The sequence below is a fragment of the Lathyrus oleraceus genome, chromosome 5, assembly GCF_024323335.1.
Source record: "Lathyrus oleraceus cultivar Zhongwan6 chromosome 5, CAAS_Psat_ZW6_1.0, whole genome shotgun sequence".
Classification (NCBI taxonomy): Eukaryota; Viridiplantae; Streptophyta; class Magnoliopsida; order Fabales; family Fabaceae; genus Lathyrus; species Lathyrus oleraceus.
In genome coordinates, this window is record NC_066583.1 from 396,944,471 (window position 1) to 396,962,773 (window position 18,303).

The window sequence follows — 18,303 nt, forward strand, 5'->3', positions numbered from 1 at the left end:
CTTAAAAGCGCTGTTATAGGCCAAAATAAGCGCCCTCTTTTCCCTTATTTGGTGTAGTGTTTTTGAAGTTTTCCACTCTACATCTTATCATCCTAGTTGACTACATTTTCAAATATATTTTAATAATATATATTATTATTTTTGCATCTTAGAATATCTTTTGATGGAATTTTTTAATAATATTATCTTCAACAGTTAAATAGAAGGTGTCCACTAAATCCTACAACAGGGAATTATATTTTCTATGTTTATATATGTTTTATGAATGGTAAGATTTAGATCTACATAGTTCTTTAAGATCTGTTTTTGAACAATCATCATAAAAAAATTGAACCACTCTTAACTTCTCCAATCATATCGATAACCATTTTTTGTGTTTTTTACTGATCAAAAAATTTGTTACTGATCTCAAGTCTAAGTGAGTCTTATTTAACTTATCCCTCCATCATTTTAGTCATGTTGTTTTGACTTTTTTGTGATATATCAAATATAAATATTTTCCACAATATCATTCTCACCCGATTTCCCTCCCGACTACCTTGTTTATGATTAAAAAAATCATAAATTATTTTATAATACAACATGATTTTTTTTAATGAGATTAAGTTTATACCTCTAAACAACAATGGTGTAGATGTTATCAAGAGTTAAATATTATAAATATAACCACTTCAATAGTTTCACACGACTTAACGAGAAGATTATGAAAAAAAATATTTCTACAATGTTATTGCATGTATTCTTATACCATTTAAAACACTTAGTATTAAAAAGTAGTATATACACATATATGAAACTAATTAGAGCGTTTTAATTTTAATTTTATTTAAAATATTTGGGTTGTTGGTCATGAAATACGAACAATGTGTGCCTTGATTATCACATGAATTCTAAACAGTGCTTAAAATAAAACAAGATAAAATAATATTAATCATAAATATGTTTGTTACATTACTTTAAATATTTTTTTGTATGTTAATTTATAATAAATTTTCTAATTTTAAATATTTTACTGAAAAAAGATAATAACTTGTTCTTTTATACAAAAAATTATCAAATAAATTATTAAATAAATATGTTTCAACCATCTATATATTTTATTTTTTTAAATCGTGATTCATTATTTTAATTCAAATAATTTCATATGAGTGTTAAATTGATTTTTTTGAAAGGTAGATAACCTATTTTTGCATGATGAATTTATTGAAACTTTAATATATTTTTGTATTTTCATTTTATTATCATTCCATGATATTGATTTTGTATTTATTTTAAATTTCTTAATTTTTCATACAAATAATATTCCTACAAAAAGTAATAAATTTTTGAATCATATAATATATTTTTGTAAAACCTATCCTTTACAAACTAATCATTAATCAGTTAAAGATCTTAAATAGGAAATGGTTACAATATCAATCAATAATTTAATTTCCATTTAAAAACGATTAGTTTTCAAACCTTTTACATTATTTTTAACAAACTGTATATTATAATTTTATTATAAAACAAAAATAAGACTTAAGAAAAAATAAAATTGAAAATACATTACAATGCAAGCTCGATTAAATTTACTATAAAGAAATATCGACTAGATAATTTGAATAAAACAACGAAAGTAAACCACGGTCATGTAAATCATATGTTGAATCTTGGATATAAACATTTTTTCAATGAGTAAGATCGAAAATAAATTTACATACTCTTATAAAATCGACAAAAGGTAGAAAATTTTATTAATTAAGATAAAATTAATGGTCATATGAAATCCAATATGAAGAAATTTAAATGAGTATCTCTAGGTTAAAGCAGTAAGCTTTTTCAACAAAAATAAAAATTAAATACCCATAAATAAAATAAATTATGATCATTATTTTACTCTCCATTAAGGTTTATATCAAAAGATTAATTATAACCATTTTTGTTTCTTTCACTGTTAAAAAATAGAAATCTACTTTTGAAGTACTTAGTTTTGATTAAATATTTAAAGATGTACTTGCTTATTGATAAGAGCTATAATTTGGTACTCATTAATCAAAAAGTAAAATAACATTTGGTATAATAGTAAAATGGTTAATAGTTTGACTATTATTGTTATAAATTTTCTCATCTCTTATTTTAAATTATAAAGATGCAATAATTTATAATTTTAATCCTATTGAGTTTTAATTGCTTTAAATTATTTTGTTACTTTTCTTGTTTGAATTCTTATAAACCTTTTCAGAATTGTCTATTGATTTTCACTGATCTAATAATTTTAAATTAGAGTTCCGATCATGTGCAACACAAGGGAGAGTATAAAAATATAACTTTGACAAGATTTGTGAATCAAATATATTATTAAAATATTTAATAGTTAGAATTAAATATCTTAAAGATTATACTAATTTTGTACATTTAGTGATTATTGCATATAAAAGTTCATAATTATTCCTATTATACAAATAAAAAGATAAATGAAATAATAAATTACTAATTAATCGTTACTTTAATAAACCAACATAGAAACAAAGAAGCCCCTAACAAATTACAATACAATGATATAGTACCATGCCTATAAATTAAGGCATACTGCGGAGATAAATCATTAACACATTCTACATAAAAATTATAAGCATACACATATTAAAATTATGATGATGGAGAAGAAATATGTTTCTCTTTTCATGGTTGTGATGGTTCTAGGAATGATGGTATCAAAATTTGAAGCACGTCAAATTGACGACATTACATGCCCCGAGGCTCTTTTGTCCTTGTTGCCATGTCTTCCCTTTTTGCAAGGAACTGGAGGTGCTACACCACCTAAAAACTGTTGTGATGGAGCAAATACTTTAAATCAAAAGGCCAACACCACCCCGATTCGAAGGGATGTTTGCAATTGTCTCAAACCCGCAGCATCGAGATTTGGAGTTAAACCTGACAAATCAAAACAACTACCACAACTTTGTAACATTACTCTGTCGGTTCCTTTTGATCCTAGCATTGATTGCAACACGTAAGTAATATTTCTTCATAATACTTGATATAAAAATATGAGATGCATATTTTTTATAAGAGTTTAATGTTTGAGGTAAATATTTTTATTTTTTAAATTAAAATAAATGAAAATGTTTACGTCCTTATCGCCTAAAACATACGTCTCCTCCATGAAATCAACTATGCATAGTATTATTTGATTGAATATTTAAATAATTTTATAACCATTATTTGTTTTTTGTGCAGGGTTCAATAAATCTATTTCACGGGGACGGTGTTTATCGCAAAGATATATAAAATAATTGTATTAAGAAATTCTTAATTCCATTAGTATATGTATTTTCTCTTTTTACTTAAGTTGAAGTTGTCACTCTCGTGATGTATTTTTTAAAAATTATTTTGATTTAGTTATTCTCTTCTTCTTTTTGGCTATTGTCCAACACACCTAATAACTAGAAAAGATTAAAAAATAGTGTTAATTGTTAAAACTCATACATCCACATTTATGGTCTAATAGGTCATATACTAGCACTACAATTTTAAGCTTTTTAAGTTATTCTAGAAATTAAATCATAAAACTTGTTAACAAAGTCTCATTTAAATACGTGTTAAAAAAACTCAACCAAATAAAAAACTAATAAAATAAATTTAAACTAGGAACATATATTTTTGTAGATAAAACAACTAAATGATAGAAACTTAATAAAAAGATATTGTTTGTGTATAATATTTGTGCAATGATAATTTACATTGTTAATCAATTATATTTGTGAAACTGTTTAAACCATTTAAATTTAATATAATTACCTTTGAATTCATCTATAAGATTATTTTCGTGTTAATTTTCCCTTAATTCAAACCTATTTTTTTTTATATTGAATCTATTTATTTCAAATAAAGGATATTATTATATATCTATCTTTTATGAGAAATCTTGTAGGACATAAACCAAACCTAGCAAAATAAATTTGTACATCCGGTTAGAACTACGTTTAAAATTAGTATTATCAACGACATATTATTGTAGTCCAAATATTTACCAATACGCACTATTCATTATTAACTTTTATGCGAAGGATTCCACCATCACTAGCTTGATGTTTTTGACTTAAAATTAAAATATAATTAGTTTTTTGAAGTTTTCCACTCTACATCTTATCATCCTAGTTGACTACATTTTCAAATATATTTTATAATATATATATTATTATTTTTGCATCTTAGAATATCTTTTGATGGAATTTTTAATAATATCATCTTCAACAGTTAAATAGAAGGTGTCCACTAAATCCTACAACAGGGAATTATATTTTCTATGTTTATATATGTTTTATGAATGGTAAGATTTAGATCTACATAGTTCTTTAAGATCTGTTTTTGAACAATCATCATAAAAAAATTGAACCACTCTTAACTTCTCCAATCACATCGATAACCATTTTTTTGTTTTTAATCAAAAATTGAGTAATGTGGCTTGTTTTTGTAAGATATCTATATTGATATTTGTGATTTCAGGAACCAACATTTTGTTACTGATCTCAAGTCTAAGTGAGTCTTATTTAACTTATCCCTCCATCATTTTAGTCATGTTGTTTTGACTTTTTTGTGATATATCAAATATAAATATTTTCCACAATATCATTCTCACCCGATTTCCCTCCCGACTACCTTGTTTATGATTAAAAAAATCATAAATTATTTTATAATACAACATGATTTTTTTTAATGAGATTAAGTTTATACCTCTAAACAACAATGGTGTAGATGTTATCAAGAGTTAAATATTATAAATATAACCACTTCAATAGTTTCACACGACTTAACGAGAAGATTATGAAAAAAAATATTTCTACAATGTTATTGCATGTATTCTTATACCATTTAAAACACTTAGTATTAAAAAGTAGTATATACACATATATGAAACTAATTAGAGCGTTTTAATTTTAATTTTATTTAAAAGATTTGGGTTGTTGGTCATGAAATACGAACAACGTGTGTCTTGATTATCACATGAATCTAAACGGTGCTTAAAATAAAACAAGATAAAATAATATTAATCATAAATATGTTTGTTACATTACTTTAAATATTTTTTTGTATGTTAATTTATAATAAATTTTCTAATTTTAAATATTTTACTGAAAAAAGATAATAACTTGTTCTTTTATACAAAAAATTATCAAATAAATTATTAAATAAATATGTTTCAACCATCTATATATTTTATTTTTTTAAATCGTGATTCATTATTTTAATTCAAATAATTTCATATGAGTGTTAAATTGATTTTTTTAAAAGGTAGATAACCTATTTTTGCATGATGAATTTATTGAAACTTTAATATATTTTTCTATTTTCATTTTTATTATCATTTCATGATATTGATTTTGTATTTATTTTAAATTTCTTAATTTTTCATACAAATAATATTCCTACAAAAAGTAATAAATTTTTGAATCATATAATATATTTTTGTAAAACCTATCCTTTACAAACTAATCATTAATCAGTTAAAGATCTTAAATAGGAAATGGTTACAATATCAATCAATAATTTAATTTCCATTTAAAAACGATTAGTTTTCAAACCTTTTACATTATTTTTAACAAACTGTATATTATAATTTTATTATAAAACAAAAATAAGACTTAAGAAAAAATAAAATTGAAAATACATTACAATGCAAGCTCGATTAAATTTACTATAAAGAAATATCGACTAGATAATTTGAATAAAACAACGAAAGTAAACCACGGTCATGTAAATCATATGTTGAATCTTGGATATAAACATTTTTTTCAATGAGTAAGATCGAAAATAAATTTACATACTCTTATAAAATCGACAAAAGGTAGAAAATTTTATTAATTAAGATAAAATTAATGGTCATATGAAATCCAATATGAAGAAATTTAAATGAGTATCTCTAGGTTAAAGCAGTAAGCTTTTTCAACAAAAATAAAAATTAAATACCCATAAATAAAATAAATTATGATCATTATTTTACTCTCCATTAAGGTTTATATCAAAAGATTAATTATAACCATTTTTGTTTCTTTCACTGTTAAAAAATAGAAATCTACTTTTGAAGTACTTAGTTTTGATTAAATATTTAAAGATGTACTTGCTTATTGATAAGAGCTATAATTTGGTACTCATTAATCAAAAAGTAAAATAACATTTGGTATAATAGTAAAATGGTTAATAGTTTGACTATTATTGTTATAAATTTTCTCATCTCTTATTTTAAATTATAAAGATGCAATAATTTATAATTTTAATCCTATTGAGTTTTAATTGCTTTAAATTATTTTGTTACTTTTCTTGTTTGAATTCTTATAAACCTTTTCAGAATTGTCTATTGATTTTCACTGATCTAATAATTTTAAATTAGAGTTCCGATCATGTGCAACACAAGGGAGAGTATAAAAATATAACTTTGACAAGATTTGTGAATCAAATATATTATTAAAATATTTAATAGTTAGAATTAAATATCTTAAAGATTATACTAATTTTGTACATTTAGTGATTATTGCATATAAAAGTTCATAATTATTCCTATTATACAAATAAAAAGATAAATGAAATAATAAATTACTAATTAATCGTTACTTTAATAAACCAACATAGAAACAAAGAAGCCCCTAACAAATTACAATACAATGATATAGTACCATGCCTATAAATTAAGGCATACTGCGGAGATAAATCATTAACACATTCTACATAAAAATTATAAGCATACACATATTAAAATTATGATGATGGAGAAGAAATATGTTTCTCTTTTCATGGTTGTGATGGTTCTAGGAATGATGGTATCAAAATTTGAAGCACGTCAAATTGACGACATTACATGCCCCGAGGCTCTTTTGTCCTTGTTGCCATGTCTTCCCTTTTTGCAAGGAACTGGAGGTGCTACACCACCTAAAAACTGTTGTGATGGAGCAAATAGTTTAAATCAAAAGGCCAACACCACCCCGATTCGAAGGGATGTTTGCAATTGTCTCAAACCCGCAGCATCGAGATTTGGAGTTAAACCTGACAAATCAAAACAACTACCACAACTTTGTAACATTACTCTGTCGGTTCCTTTTGATCCTAGCATTGATTGCAACACGTAAGTAATATTTCTTCATAATACTTGATATAAAAATATGAGATGCATATTTTTTATAAGAGTTTAATGTTTGAGGTAAATATTTTTATTTTTTAAATTAAAATAAATGAAAATGTTTACGTCCTTATCGCCTAAAACATACGTCTCCTCCATGAAATCAACTATGCATAGTATTATTTGATTGAATATTTAAATAATTTTATAACCATTATTTGTTTTTTGTGCAGGGTTCAATAAATCTATTTCACGGGGACGGTGTTTATCGCAAAGATATATAAAATAATTGTATTAAGAAATTCTTAATTCCATTAGTATATGTATTTTCTCTTTTTACTTAAGTTGAAGTTGTCACTCTCGTGATGTATTTTTTAAAAATTATTTTGATTTAGTTATTCTCTTCTTCTTTTTGGCTATTGTCCAACACACCTAATAACTAGAAAAGATTAAAAAATAGTGTTAATTGTTAAAACTCATACATCCACATTTATGGTCTAATAGGTCATATACTAGCACTACAATTTTAAGCTTTTTAAGTTATTCTAGAAATTAAATCATAAAACTTGTTAACAAAGTCTCATTTAAATACGTGTTAAAAAAACTCAACCAAATAAAAAACTAATAAAATAAATTTAAACTAGGAACATATATTTTTGTAGATAAAACAACTAAATGATAGAAACTTAATAAAAAGATATTGTTTGTGTATAATATTTGTGCAATGATAATTTACATTGTTAATCAATTATATTTGTGAAACTGTTTAAACCATTTAAATTTAATATAATTACCTTTGAATTCATCTATAAGATTATTTTCGTGTTAATTTTCCCTTAATTCAAACCTATTTTTTTTTATATTGAATCTATTTATTTCAAATAAAGGATATTATTATATATCTATCTTTTATGAGAAATCTTGTAGGACATAAACCAAACCTAGCAAAATAAATTTGTACATCCGGTTAGAACTACGTTTAAAATTAGTATTATCAACGACATATTATTGTAGTCCAAATATTTACCAATACGCACTATTCATTATTAACTTTTATGCGAAGGATTCCACCATCACTAGCTTGATGTTTTTGACTTAAAATTAAAATATAATTAGTTTTTTGAAGTTTTCCACTCTACATCTTATCATCCTAGTTGACTACATTTTCAAATATATTTTATAATATATATATTATTATTTTTGCATCTTAGAATATCTTTTGATGGAATTTTTTAATAATATCATCTTCAACAGTTAAATAGAAGGTGTCCACTAAATCCTACAACAGGGAATTATATTTTCTATGTTTATATATGTTTTATGAATGGTAAGATTTAGATCTACATAGTTCTTTAAGATCTGTTTTTGAACAATCATCATAAAAAAATTGAACCACTCTTAACTTCTCCAATCACATCGATAACCATTTTTTTGTTTTTAATCAAAAATTGAGTAATGTGGCTTGTTTTTGTAAGATATCTATATTGATATTTGTGATTTCAGGAACCAACATTTTGTTACTGATCTCAAGTCTAAGTGAGTCTTATTTAACTTATCCCTCCATCATTTTAGTCATGTTGTTTTGACTTTTTTGTGATATATCAAATATAAATATTTTCCACAATATCATTCTCACCCGATTTCCCTCCCGACTACCTTGTTTATGATTAAAAAAATCATAAATTATTTTATAATACAACATGATTTTTTTTAATGAGATTAAGTTTATACCTCTAAACAACAATGGTGTAGATGTTATCAAGAGTTAAATATTATAAATATAACCACTTCAATAGTTTCACACGACTTAACGAGAAGATTATGAAAAAAAATATTTCTACAATGTTATTGCATGTATTCTTATACCATTTAAAACACTTAGTATTAAAAAGTAGTATATACACATATATGAAACTAATTAGAGCGTTTTAATTTTAATTTTATTTAAAAGATTTGGGTTGTTGGTCATGAAATACGAACAACGTGTGTCTTGATTATCACATGAATTCTAAACGGTGCTTAAAATAAAACAAGATAAAATAATATTAATCATAAATATGTTTGTTACATTACTTTAAATATTTTTTTGTATGTTAATTTATAATAAATTTTCTAATTTTAAATATTTTACTGAAAAAAGATAATAACTTGTTCTTTTATACAAAAAATTATCAAATAAATTATTAAATAAATATGTTTCAACCATCTATATATTTTATTTTTTTAAATCGTGATTCATTATTTTAATTCAAATAATTTCATATGAGTGTTAAATTGATTTTTTTAAAAGGTAGATAACCTATTTTTGCATGATGAATTTATTGAAACTTTAATATATTTTTCTATTTTCATTTTTATTATCATTTCATGATATTGATTTTGTATTTATTTTAAATTTCTTAATTTTTCATACAAATAATATTCCTACAAAAAGTAATAAATTTTTGAATCATATAATATATTTTTGTAAAACCTATCCTTTACAAACTAATCATTAATCAGTTAAAGATCTTAAATAGGAAATGGTTACAATATCAATCAATAATTTAATTTCCATTTAAAAACGATTAGTTTTCAAACCTTTTACATTATTTTTAACAAACTGTATATTATAATTTTATTATAAAACAAAAATAAGACTTAAGAAAAATAAAATTGAAAATACATTACAATGCAAGCTCGATTAAATTTACTATAAAGAAATATCGACTAGATAATTTGAATAAAACAACGAAAGTAAACCACGGTCATGTAAATCATATGTTGAATCTTGGATATAAACATTTTTTTCAATGAGTAAGATCGAAAATAAATTTACATACTCTTATAAAATCGACAAAAGGTAGAAAATTTTATTAATTAAGATAAAATTAATGGTCATATGAAATCCAATATGAAGAAATTTAAATGAGTATCTCTAGGTTAAAGCAGTAAGCTTTTTCAACAAAAATAAAAATTAAATACCCATAAATAAAATAAATTATGATCATTATTTTACTCTCCATTAAGGTTTATATCAAAAGATTAATTATAACCATTTTTGTTTCTTTCACTGTTAAAAAATAGAAATCTACTTTTGAAGTACTTAGTTTTGATTAAATATTTAAAGATGTACTTGCTTATTGATAAGAGCTATAATTTGGTACTCATTAATCAAAAAGTAAAATAACATTTGGTATAATAGTAAAATGGTTAATAGTTTGACTATTATTGTTATAAATTTTCTCATCTCTTATTTTAAATTATAAAGATGCAATAATTTATAATTTTAATCCTATTGAGTTTTAATTGCTTTAAATTATTTTGTTACTTTTCTTGTTTGAATTCTTATAAACCTTTTCAGAATTGTCTATTGATTTTCACTGATCTAATAATTTTAAATTAGAGTTCCGATCATGTGCAACACAAGGGAGAGTATAAAAATATAACTTTGACAAGATTTGTGAATCAAATATATTATTAAAATATTTAATAGTTAGAATTAAATATCTTAAAGATTATACTAATTTTGTACATTTAGTGATTATTGCATATAAAAGTTCATAATTATTCCTATTATACAAATAAAAAGATAAATGAAATAATAAATTACTAATTAATCGTTACTTTAATAAACCAACATAGAAACAAAGAAGCCCCTAACAAATTACAATACAATGATATAGTACCATGCCTATAAATTAAGGCATACTGCGGAGATAAATCATTAACACATTCTACATAAAAATTATAAGCATACACATATTAAAATTATGATGATGGAGAAGAAATATGTTTCTCTTTTCATGGTTGTGATGGTTCTAGGAATGATGGTATCAAAATTTGAAGCACGTCAAATTGACGACATTACATGCCCCGAGGCTCTTTTGTCCTTGTTGCCATGTCTTCCCTTTTTGCAAGGAACTGGAGGTGCTACACCACCTAAAAACTGTTGTGATGGAGCAAATAGTTTAAATCAAAAGGCCAACACCACCCCGATTCGAAGGGATGTTTGCAATTGTCTCAAACCCGCAGCATCGAGATTTGGAGTTAAACCTGACAAATCAAAACAACTACCACAACTTTGTAACATTACTCTGTCGGTTCCTTTTGATCCTAGCATTGATTGCAACACGTAAGTAATATTTCTTCATAATACTTGATATAAAAATATGAGATGCATATTTTTTATAAGAGTTTAATGTTTGAGGTAAATATTTTTATTTTTTAAATTAAAATAAATGAAAATGTTTACGTCCTTATCGCCTAAAACATACGTCTCCTCCATGAAATCAACTATGCATAGTATTATTTGATTGAATATTTAAATAATTTTATAACCATTATTTGTTTTTTGTGCAGGGTTCAATAAATCTATTTCACGGGGACGGTGTTTATCGCAAAGATATATAAAATAATTGTATTAAGAAATTCTTAATTCCATTAGTATATGTATTTTCTCTTTTTACTTAAGTTGAAGTTGTCACTCTCGTGATGTATTTTTTAAAAATTATTTTGATTTAGTTATTCTCTTCTTCTTTTTGGCTATTGTCCAACACACCTAATAACTAGAAAAGATTAAAAAATAGTGTTAATTGTTAAAACTCATACATCCACATTTATGGTCTAATAGGTCATATACTAGCACTACAATTTTAAGCTTTTTAAGTTATTCTAGAAATTAAATCATAAAACTTGTTAACAAAGTCTCATTTAAATACGTGTTAAAAAAACTCAACCAAATAAAAAACTAATAAAATAAATTTAAACTAGGAACATATATTTTTGTAGATAAAACAACTAAATGATAGAAACTTAATAAAAAGATATTGTTTGTGTATAATATTTGTGCAATGATAATTTACATTGTTAATCAATTATATTTGTGAAACTGTTTAAACCATTTAAATTTAATATAATTACCTTTGAATTCATCTATAAGATTATTTTCGTGTTAATTTTCCCTTAATTCAAACCTATTTTTTTTATATTGAATCTATTTATTTCAAATAAAGGATATTATTATATATCTATCTTTTATGAGAAATCTTGTAGGACATAAACCAAACCTAGCAAAATAAATTTGTACATCCGGTTAGAACTACGTTTAAAATTAGTATTATCAACGACATATTATTGTAGTCCAAATATTTACCAATACGCACTATTCATTATTAACTTTTATGCGAAGGATTCCACCATCACTAGCTTGATGTTTTTGACTTAAAATTAAAATATAATTAGTTTTTTGAAGTTTTCCACTCTACATCTTATCATCCTAGTTGACTACATTTTCAAATATATTTTATAATATATATATTATTATTTTTGCATCTTAGAATATCTTTTGATGGAATTTTTTAATAATATCATCTTCAACAGTTAAATAGAAGGTGTCCACTAAATCCTACAACAGGGAATTATATTTTCTATGTTTATATATGTTTTATGAATGGTAAGATTTAGATCTACATAGTTCTTTAAGATCTGTTTTTGAACAATCATCATAAAAAAATTGAACCACTCTTAACTTCTCCAATCACATCGATAACCATTTTTTTGTTTTTAATCAAAAATTGAGTAATGTGGCTTGTTTTTGTAAGATATCTATATTGATATTTGTGATTTCAGGAACCAACATTTTGTTACTGATCTCAAGTCTAAGTGAGTCTTATTTAACTTATCCCTACATCATTTTAGTCATGTTGTTTTGACTTTTTTGTGATATATCAAATATAAATATTTTCCACAATATCATTCTCACCCGATTTCCCTCCCGACTACCTTGTTTATGATTAAAAAAATCATAAATTATTTTATAATACGACATGATTTTTTTAATGAGATTAAGTTTATACCTCTAAACAACAATGGTGTAGATGTTATCAAGAGTTAAATATTATAAATATAACCACTTCAATAGTTTCACACGACTTAACGAGAAGATTATGAAAAAAAATATTTCTACAATGTTATTGCATGTATTCTTATACCATTTAAAACACTTAGTATTAAAAAGTAGTATATACACATATATGAAACTAATTAGAGCGTTTTAATTTTAATTTTATTTAAAAGATTTGGGTTGTTGGTCATGAAATACGAACAACGTGTGTCTTGATTATCACATGAAATCTAAACGGTGCTTAAAATAAAACAAGATAAAATAATATTAATCATAAATATGTTTGTTACATTACTTTAAATATTTTTTTGTATGTTAATTTATAATAAATTTTCTAATTTTAAATATTTTACTGAAAAAAGATAATAACTTGTTCTTTTATACAAAAAATTATCAAATAAATTATTAAATAAATATGTTTCAACCATCTATATATTTTATTTTTTTAAATCGTGATTCATTATTTTAATTCAAATAATTTCATATGAGTGTTAAATTGATTTTTTTAAAAGGTAGATAACCTATTTTTGCATGATGAATTTATTGAAACTTTAATATATTTTTCTATTTTCATTTTTATTATCATTTCATGATATTGATTTTGTATTTATTTTAAATTTCTTAATTTTTCATACAAATAATATTCCTACAAAAAGTAATAAATTTTTGAATCATATAATATATTTTTGTAAAACCTATCCTTTACAAACTAATCATTAATCAGTTAAAGATCTTAAATAGGAAATGGTTACAATATCAATCAATAATTTAATTTCCATTTAAAAACGATTAGTTTTCAAACCTTTTACATTATTTTTAACAAACTGTATATTATAATTTTATTATAAAACAAAAATAAGACTTAAGAAAAAATAAAATTGAAAATACATTACAATGCAAGCTCGATTAAATTTACTATAAAGAAATATCGACTAGATAATTTGAATAAAACAACGAAAGTAAACCACGGTCATGTAAATCATATGTTGAATCTTGGATATAAACATTTTTTTCAATGAGTAAGATCGAAAATAAATTTACATACTCTTATAAAATCGACAAAAGGTAGAAAATTTTATTAATTAAGATAAAATTAATGGTCATATGAAATCCAATATGAAGAAATTTAAATGAGTATCTCTAGGTTAAAGCAGTAAGCTTTTTCAACAAAAATAAAAATTAAATACCCATAAATAAAATAAATTATGATCATTATTTTACTCTCCATTAAGGTTTATATCAAAAGATTAATTATAACCATTTTTGTTTCTTTCACTGTTAAAAAATAGAAATCTACTTTTGAAGTACTTAGTTTTGATTAAATATTTAAAGATGTACTTGCTTATTGATAAGAGCTATAATTTGGTACTCATTAATCAAAAAGTAAAATAACATTTGGTATAATAGTAAAATGGTTAATAGTTTGACTATTATTGTTATAAATTTTCTCATCTCTTATTTTAAATTATAAAGATGCAATAATTTATAATTTTAATCCTATTGAGTTTTAATTGCTTTAAATTATTTTGTTACTTTTCTTGTTTGAATTCTTATAAACCTTTTCAGAATTGTCTATTGATTTTCACTGATCTAATAATTTTAAATTAGAGTTCCGATCATGTGCAACACAAGGGAGAGTATAAAAATATAACTTTGACAAGATTTGTGAATCAAATATATTATTAAAATATTTAATAGTTAGAATTAAATATCTTAAAGATTATACTAATTTTGTACATTTAGTGATTATTGCATATAAAAGTTCATAATTATTCCTATTATACAAATAAAAAGATAAATGAAATAATAAATTACTAATTAATCGTTACTTTAATAAACCAACATAGAAACAAAGAAGCCCCTAACAAATTACAATACAATGATATAGTACCATGCCTATAAATTAAGGCATACTGCGGAGATAAATCATTAACACATTCTACATAAAAATTATAAGCATACACATATTAAAATTATGATGATGGAGAAGAAATATGTTTCTCTTTTCATGGTTGTGATGGTTCTAGGAATGATGGTATCAAAATTTGAAGCACGTCAAATTGACGACATTACATGCCCCGAGGCTCTTTTGTCCTTGTTGCCATGTCTTCCCTTTTTGCAAGGAACTGGAGGTGCTACACCACCTAAAAACTGTTGTGATGGAGCAAATAGTTTAAATCAAAAGGCCAACACCACCCCGATTCGAAGGGATGTTTGCAATTGTCTCAAACCCGCAGCATCGAGATTTGGAGTTAAACCTGACAAATCAAAACAACTACCACAACTTTGTAACATTACTCTGTCGGTTCCTTTTGATCCTAGCATTGATTGCAACACGTAAGTAATATTTCTTCATAATACTTGATATAAAAATATGAGATGCATATTTTTTATAAGAGTTTAATGTTTGAGGTAAATATTTTTATTTTTTAAATTAAAATAAATGAAAATGTTTACGTCCTTATCGCCTAAAACATACGTCTCCTCCATGAAATCAACTATGCATAGTATTATTTGATTGAATATTTAAATAATTTTATAACCATTATTTGTTTTTTGTGCAGGGTTCAATAAATCTATTTCACGGGGACGGTGTTTATCGCAAAGATATATAAAATAATTGTATTAAGAAATTCTTAATTCCATTAGTATATGTATTTTCTCTTTTTACTTAAGTTGAAGTTGTCACTCTCGTGATGTATTTTTTAAAAATTATTTTGATTTAGTTATTCTCTTCTTCTTTTTGGCTATTGTCCAACACACCTAATAACTAGAAAAGATTAAAAAATAGTGTTAATTGTTAAAACTCATACATCCACATTTATGGTCTAATAGGTCATATACTAGCACTACAATTTTAAGCTTTTTAAGTTATTCTAGAAATTAAATCATAAAACTTGTTAACAAAGTCTCATTTAAATACGTGTTAAAAAAACTCAACCAAATAAAAAACTAATAAAATAAATTTAAACTAGGAACATATATTTTTGTAGATAAAACAACTAAATGATAGAAACTTAATAAAAAGATATTGTTTGTGTATAATATTTGTGCAATGATAATTTACATTGTTAATCAATTATATTTGTGAAACTGTTTAAACCATTTAAATTTAATATAATTACCTTTGAATTCATCTATAAGATTATTTTCGTGTTAATTTTCCCTTAATTCAAACCTATTTTTTTTATATTGAATCTATTTATTTCAAATAAAGGATATTATTATATATCTATCTTTTATGAGAAATCTTGTAGGACATAAACCAAACCTAGCAAAATAAATTTGTACATCCGGTTAGAACTACGTTTAAAATTAGTATTATCAACGACATATTATTGTAGTCCAAATATTTACCAATACGCACTATTCATTATTAACTTTTATGCGAAGGATTCCACCATCACTAGCTTGATGTTTTTGACTTAAAATTAAAATATAATTAGTTTTTTGAAGTTTTCCACTCTACATCTTATCATCCTAGTTGACTACATTTTCAAATATATTTTATAATATATATATTATTATTTTTGCATCTTAGAATATCTTTTGATGGAATTTTTTAATAATATCATCTTCAACAGTTAAATAGAAGGTGTCCACTAAATCCTACAACAGGGAATTATATTTTCTATGTTTATATATGTTTTATGAATGGTAAGATTTAGATCTACATAGTTCTTTAAGATCTGTTTTTGAACAATCATCATAAAAAAATTGAACCACTCTTAACTTCTCCAATCACATCGATAACCATTTTTTTGTTTTTAATCAAAAATTGAGTAATGTGGCTTGTTTTTGTAAGATATCTATATTGATATTTGTGATTTCAGGAACCAACATTTTGTTACTGATCTCAAGTCTAAGTGAGTCTTATTTAACTTATCCCTACATCATTTTAGTCATGTTGTTTTGACTTTTTTGTGATATATCAAATATAAATATTTTCCACAATATCATTCTCACCCGATTTCCCTCCCGACTACCTTGTTTATGATTAAAAAAATCATAAATTATTTTATAATACGACATGATTTTTTTTAATGAGATTAAGTTTATACCTCTAAACAACAATGGTGTAGATGTTATCAAGAGTTAAATATTATAAATATAACCACTTCAATAGTTTCACACGACTTAACGAGAAGATTATGAAAAAAAATATTTCTACAATGTTATTGCATGTATTCTTATACCATTTAAAACACTTAGTATTAAAAAGTAGTATATACACATATATGAAACTAATTAGAGCGTTTTAATTTTAATTTTATTTAAAAGATTTGGGTTGTTGGTCATGAAATACGAACAACGTGTGTCTTGATTATCACATGAATTCTAAACGGTGCTTAAAATAAAACAAGATAAAATAATATTAATCATAAATATGTTTGTTACATTACTTTAAATATTTTTTTGTATGTTAATTTATAATAAATTTTCTAATTTTAAATATTTTACTGAAAAAAGATAATAACTTGTTCTTTTATACAAAAAATTATCAAATAAATTATTAAATAAATATGTTTCAACCATCTATATATTTTATTTTTTTAAATCGTGATTCATTATTTTAATTCAAATAATTTCATATGAGTGTTAAATTGATTTTTTTAAAAGGTAGATAACCTATTTTTGCATGATGAATTTATTGAAACTTTAATATATTTTTCTATTTTCATTTTTATTATCATTTCATGATATTGATTTTGTATTTATTTTAAATTTCTTAATTTTTCATACAAATAATATTCCTACAAAAAGTAATAAATTTTTGAATCATATAATATATTTTTGTAAAACCTATCCTTTACAAACTAATCATTAATCAGTTAAAGATCTTAAATAGGAAATGGTTACAATATCAATCAATAATTTAATTTCCATTTAAAAACGATTAGTTTTCAAACCTTTTACATTATTTTTAACAAACTGTATATTATAATTTTATTATAAAACAAAAATAAGACTTAAGAAAAAATAAAATTGAAAATACATTACAATGCAAGCTCGATTAAATTTACTATAAAGAAATATCGACTAGATAATTTGAATAAAACAACGAAAGTAAACCACGGTCATGTAAATCATATGTTGAATCTTGGATATAAACATTTTTTTCAATGAGTAAGATCGAAAATAAATTTACATACTCTTATAAAATCGACAAAAGGTAGAAAATTTTATTAATTAAGATAAAATTAATGGTCATATGAAATCCAATATGAAGAAATTTAAATGAGTATCTCTAGGTTAAAGCAGTAAGCTTTTTCAACAAAAATAAAAATTAAATACCCATAAATAAAATAAATTATGATCATTA

The 18,303-nt window shown here is 23.4% G+C and overlaps 4 protein-coding genes across 4 annotated transcripts; all 4 read left to right on the forward strand.

Annotated features, from left to right (window-relative positions):
- The first annotated feature begins 2,639 nt into the window (after positions 1 to 2,639).
- Positions 2,640 to 3,232, forward strand: LOC127080992 (non-specific lipid-transfer protein 1-like). The gene is made up of 2 exons (XM_051021277.1): positions 2,640 to 2,995; positions 3,223 to 3,232. The coding sequence occupies exons 1-2, from the start codon at positions 2,640 to 2,642 to the stop codon at positions 3,230 to 3,232; spliced, it is 366 nt and encodes a 121-aa protein (XP_050877234.1).
- Positions 3,233 to 6,746: 3,514 nt separating this feature from the next.
- Positions 6,747 to 7,339, forward strand: LOC127080993 (non-specific lipid-transfer protein 1-like). Its single transcript, XM_051021279.1, has 2 exons — positions 6,747 to 7,102; positions 7,330 to 7,339. Exons 1-2 carry the CDS (start codon positions 6,747 to 6,749, stop codon positions 7,337 to 7,339), a joined length of 366 nt encoding a protein of 121 aa, XP_050877236.1.
- A 3,515-nt stretch (positions 7,340 to 10,854) lies between these two features.
- On the forward strand, positions 10,855 to 11,447 carry LOC127080994 (non-specific lipid-transfer protein 1-like). The gene is made up of 2 exons (XM_051021280.1): positions 10,855 to 11,210; positions 11,438 to 11,447. The coding sequence occupies exons 1-2, from the start codon at positions 10,855 to 10,857 to the stop codon at positions 11,445 to 11,447; spliced, it is 366 nt and encodes a 121-aa protein (XP_050877237.1).
- A 3,514-nt stretch (positions 11,448 to 14,961) lies between these two features.
- Positions 14,962 to 15,554, forward strand: LOC127080995 (non-specific lipid-transfer protein 1-like). Its single transcript, XM_051021281.1, has 2 exons — positions 14,962 to 15,317; positions 15,545 to 15,554. The coding sequence occupies exons 1-2, from the start codon at positions 14,962 to 14,964 to the stop codon at positions 15,552 to 15,554; spliced, it is 366 nt and encodes a 121-aa protein (XP_050877238.1).
- Positions 15,555 to 18,303: the final 2,749 nt, after the last annotated feature.

Coding starts and splice junctions, on each gene's coding strand:
- LOC127080995 (XM_051021281.1), top strand. CDS start 14,962: ATGGAGAAGAAATATGTTTCTCTTTTCATGGTTGTGATGGTTCTAGGA.
- LOC127080992 (XM_051021277.1), top strand. CDS start 2,640: ATGGAGAAGAAATATGTTTCTCTTTTCATGGTTGTGATGGTTCTAGGA.
- LOC127080993 (XM_051021279.1), top strand. CDS start 6,747: ATGGAGAAGAAATATGTTTCTCTTTTCATGGTTGTGATGGTTCTAGGA.
- LOC127080994 (XM_051021280.1), top strand. CDS start 10,855: ATGGAGAAGAAATATGTTTCTCTTTTCATGGTTGTGATGGTTCTAGGA.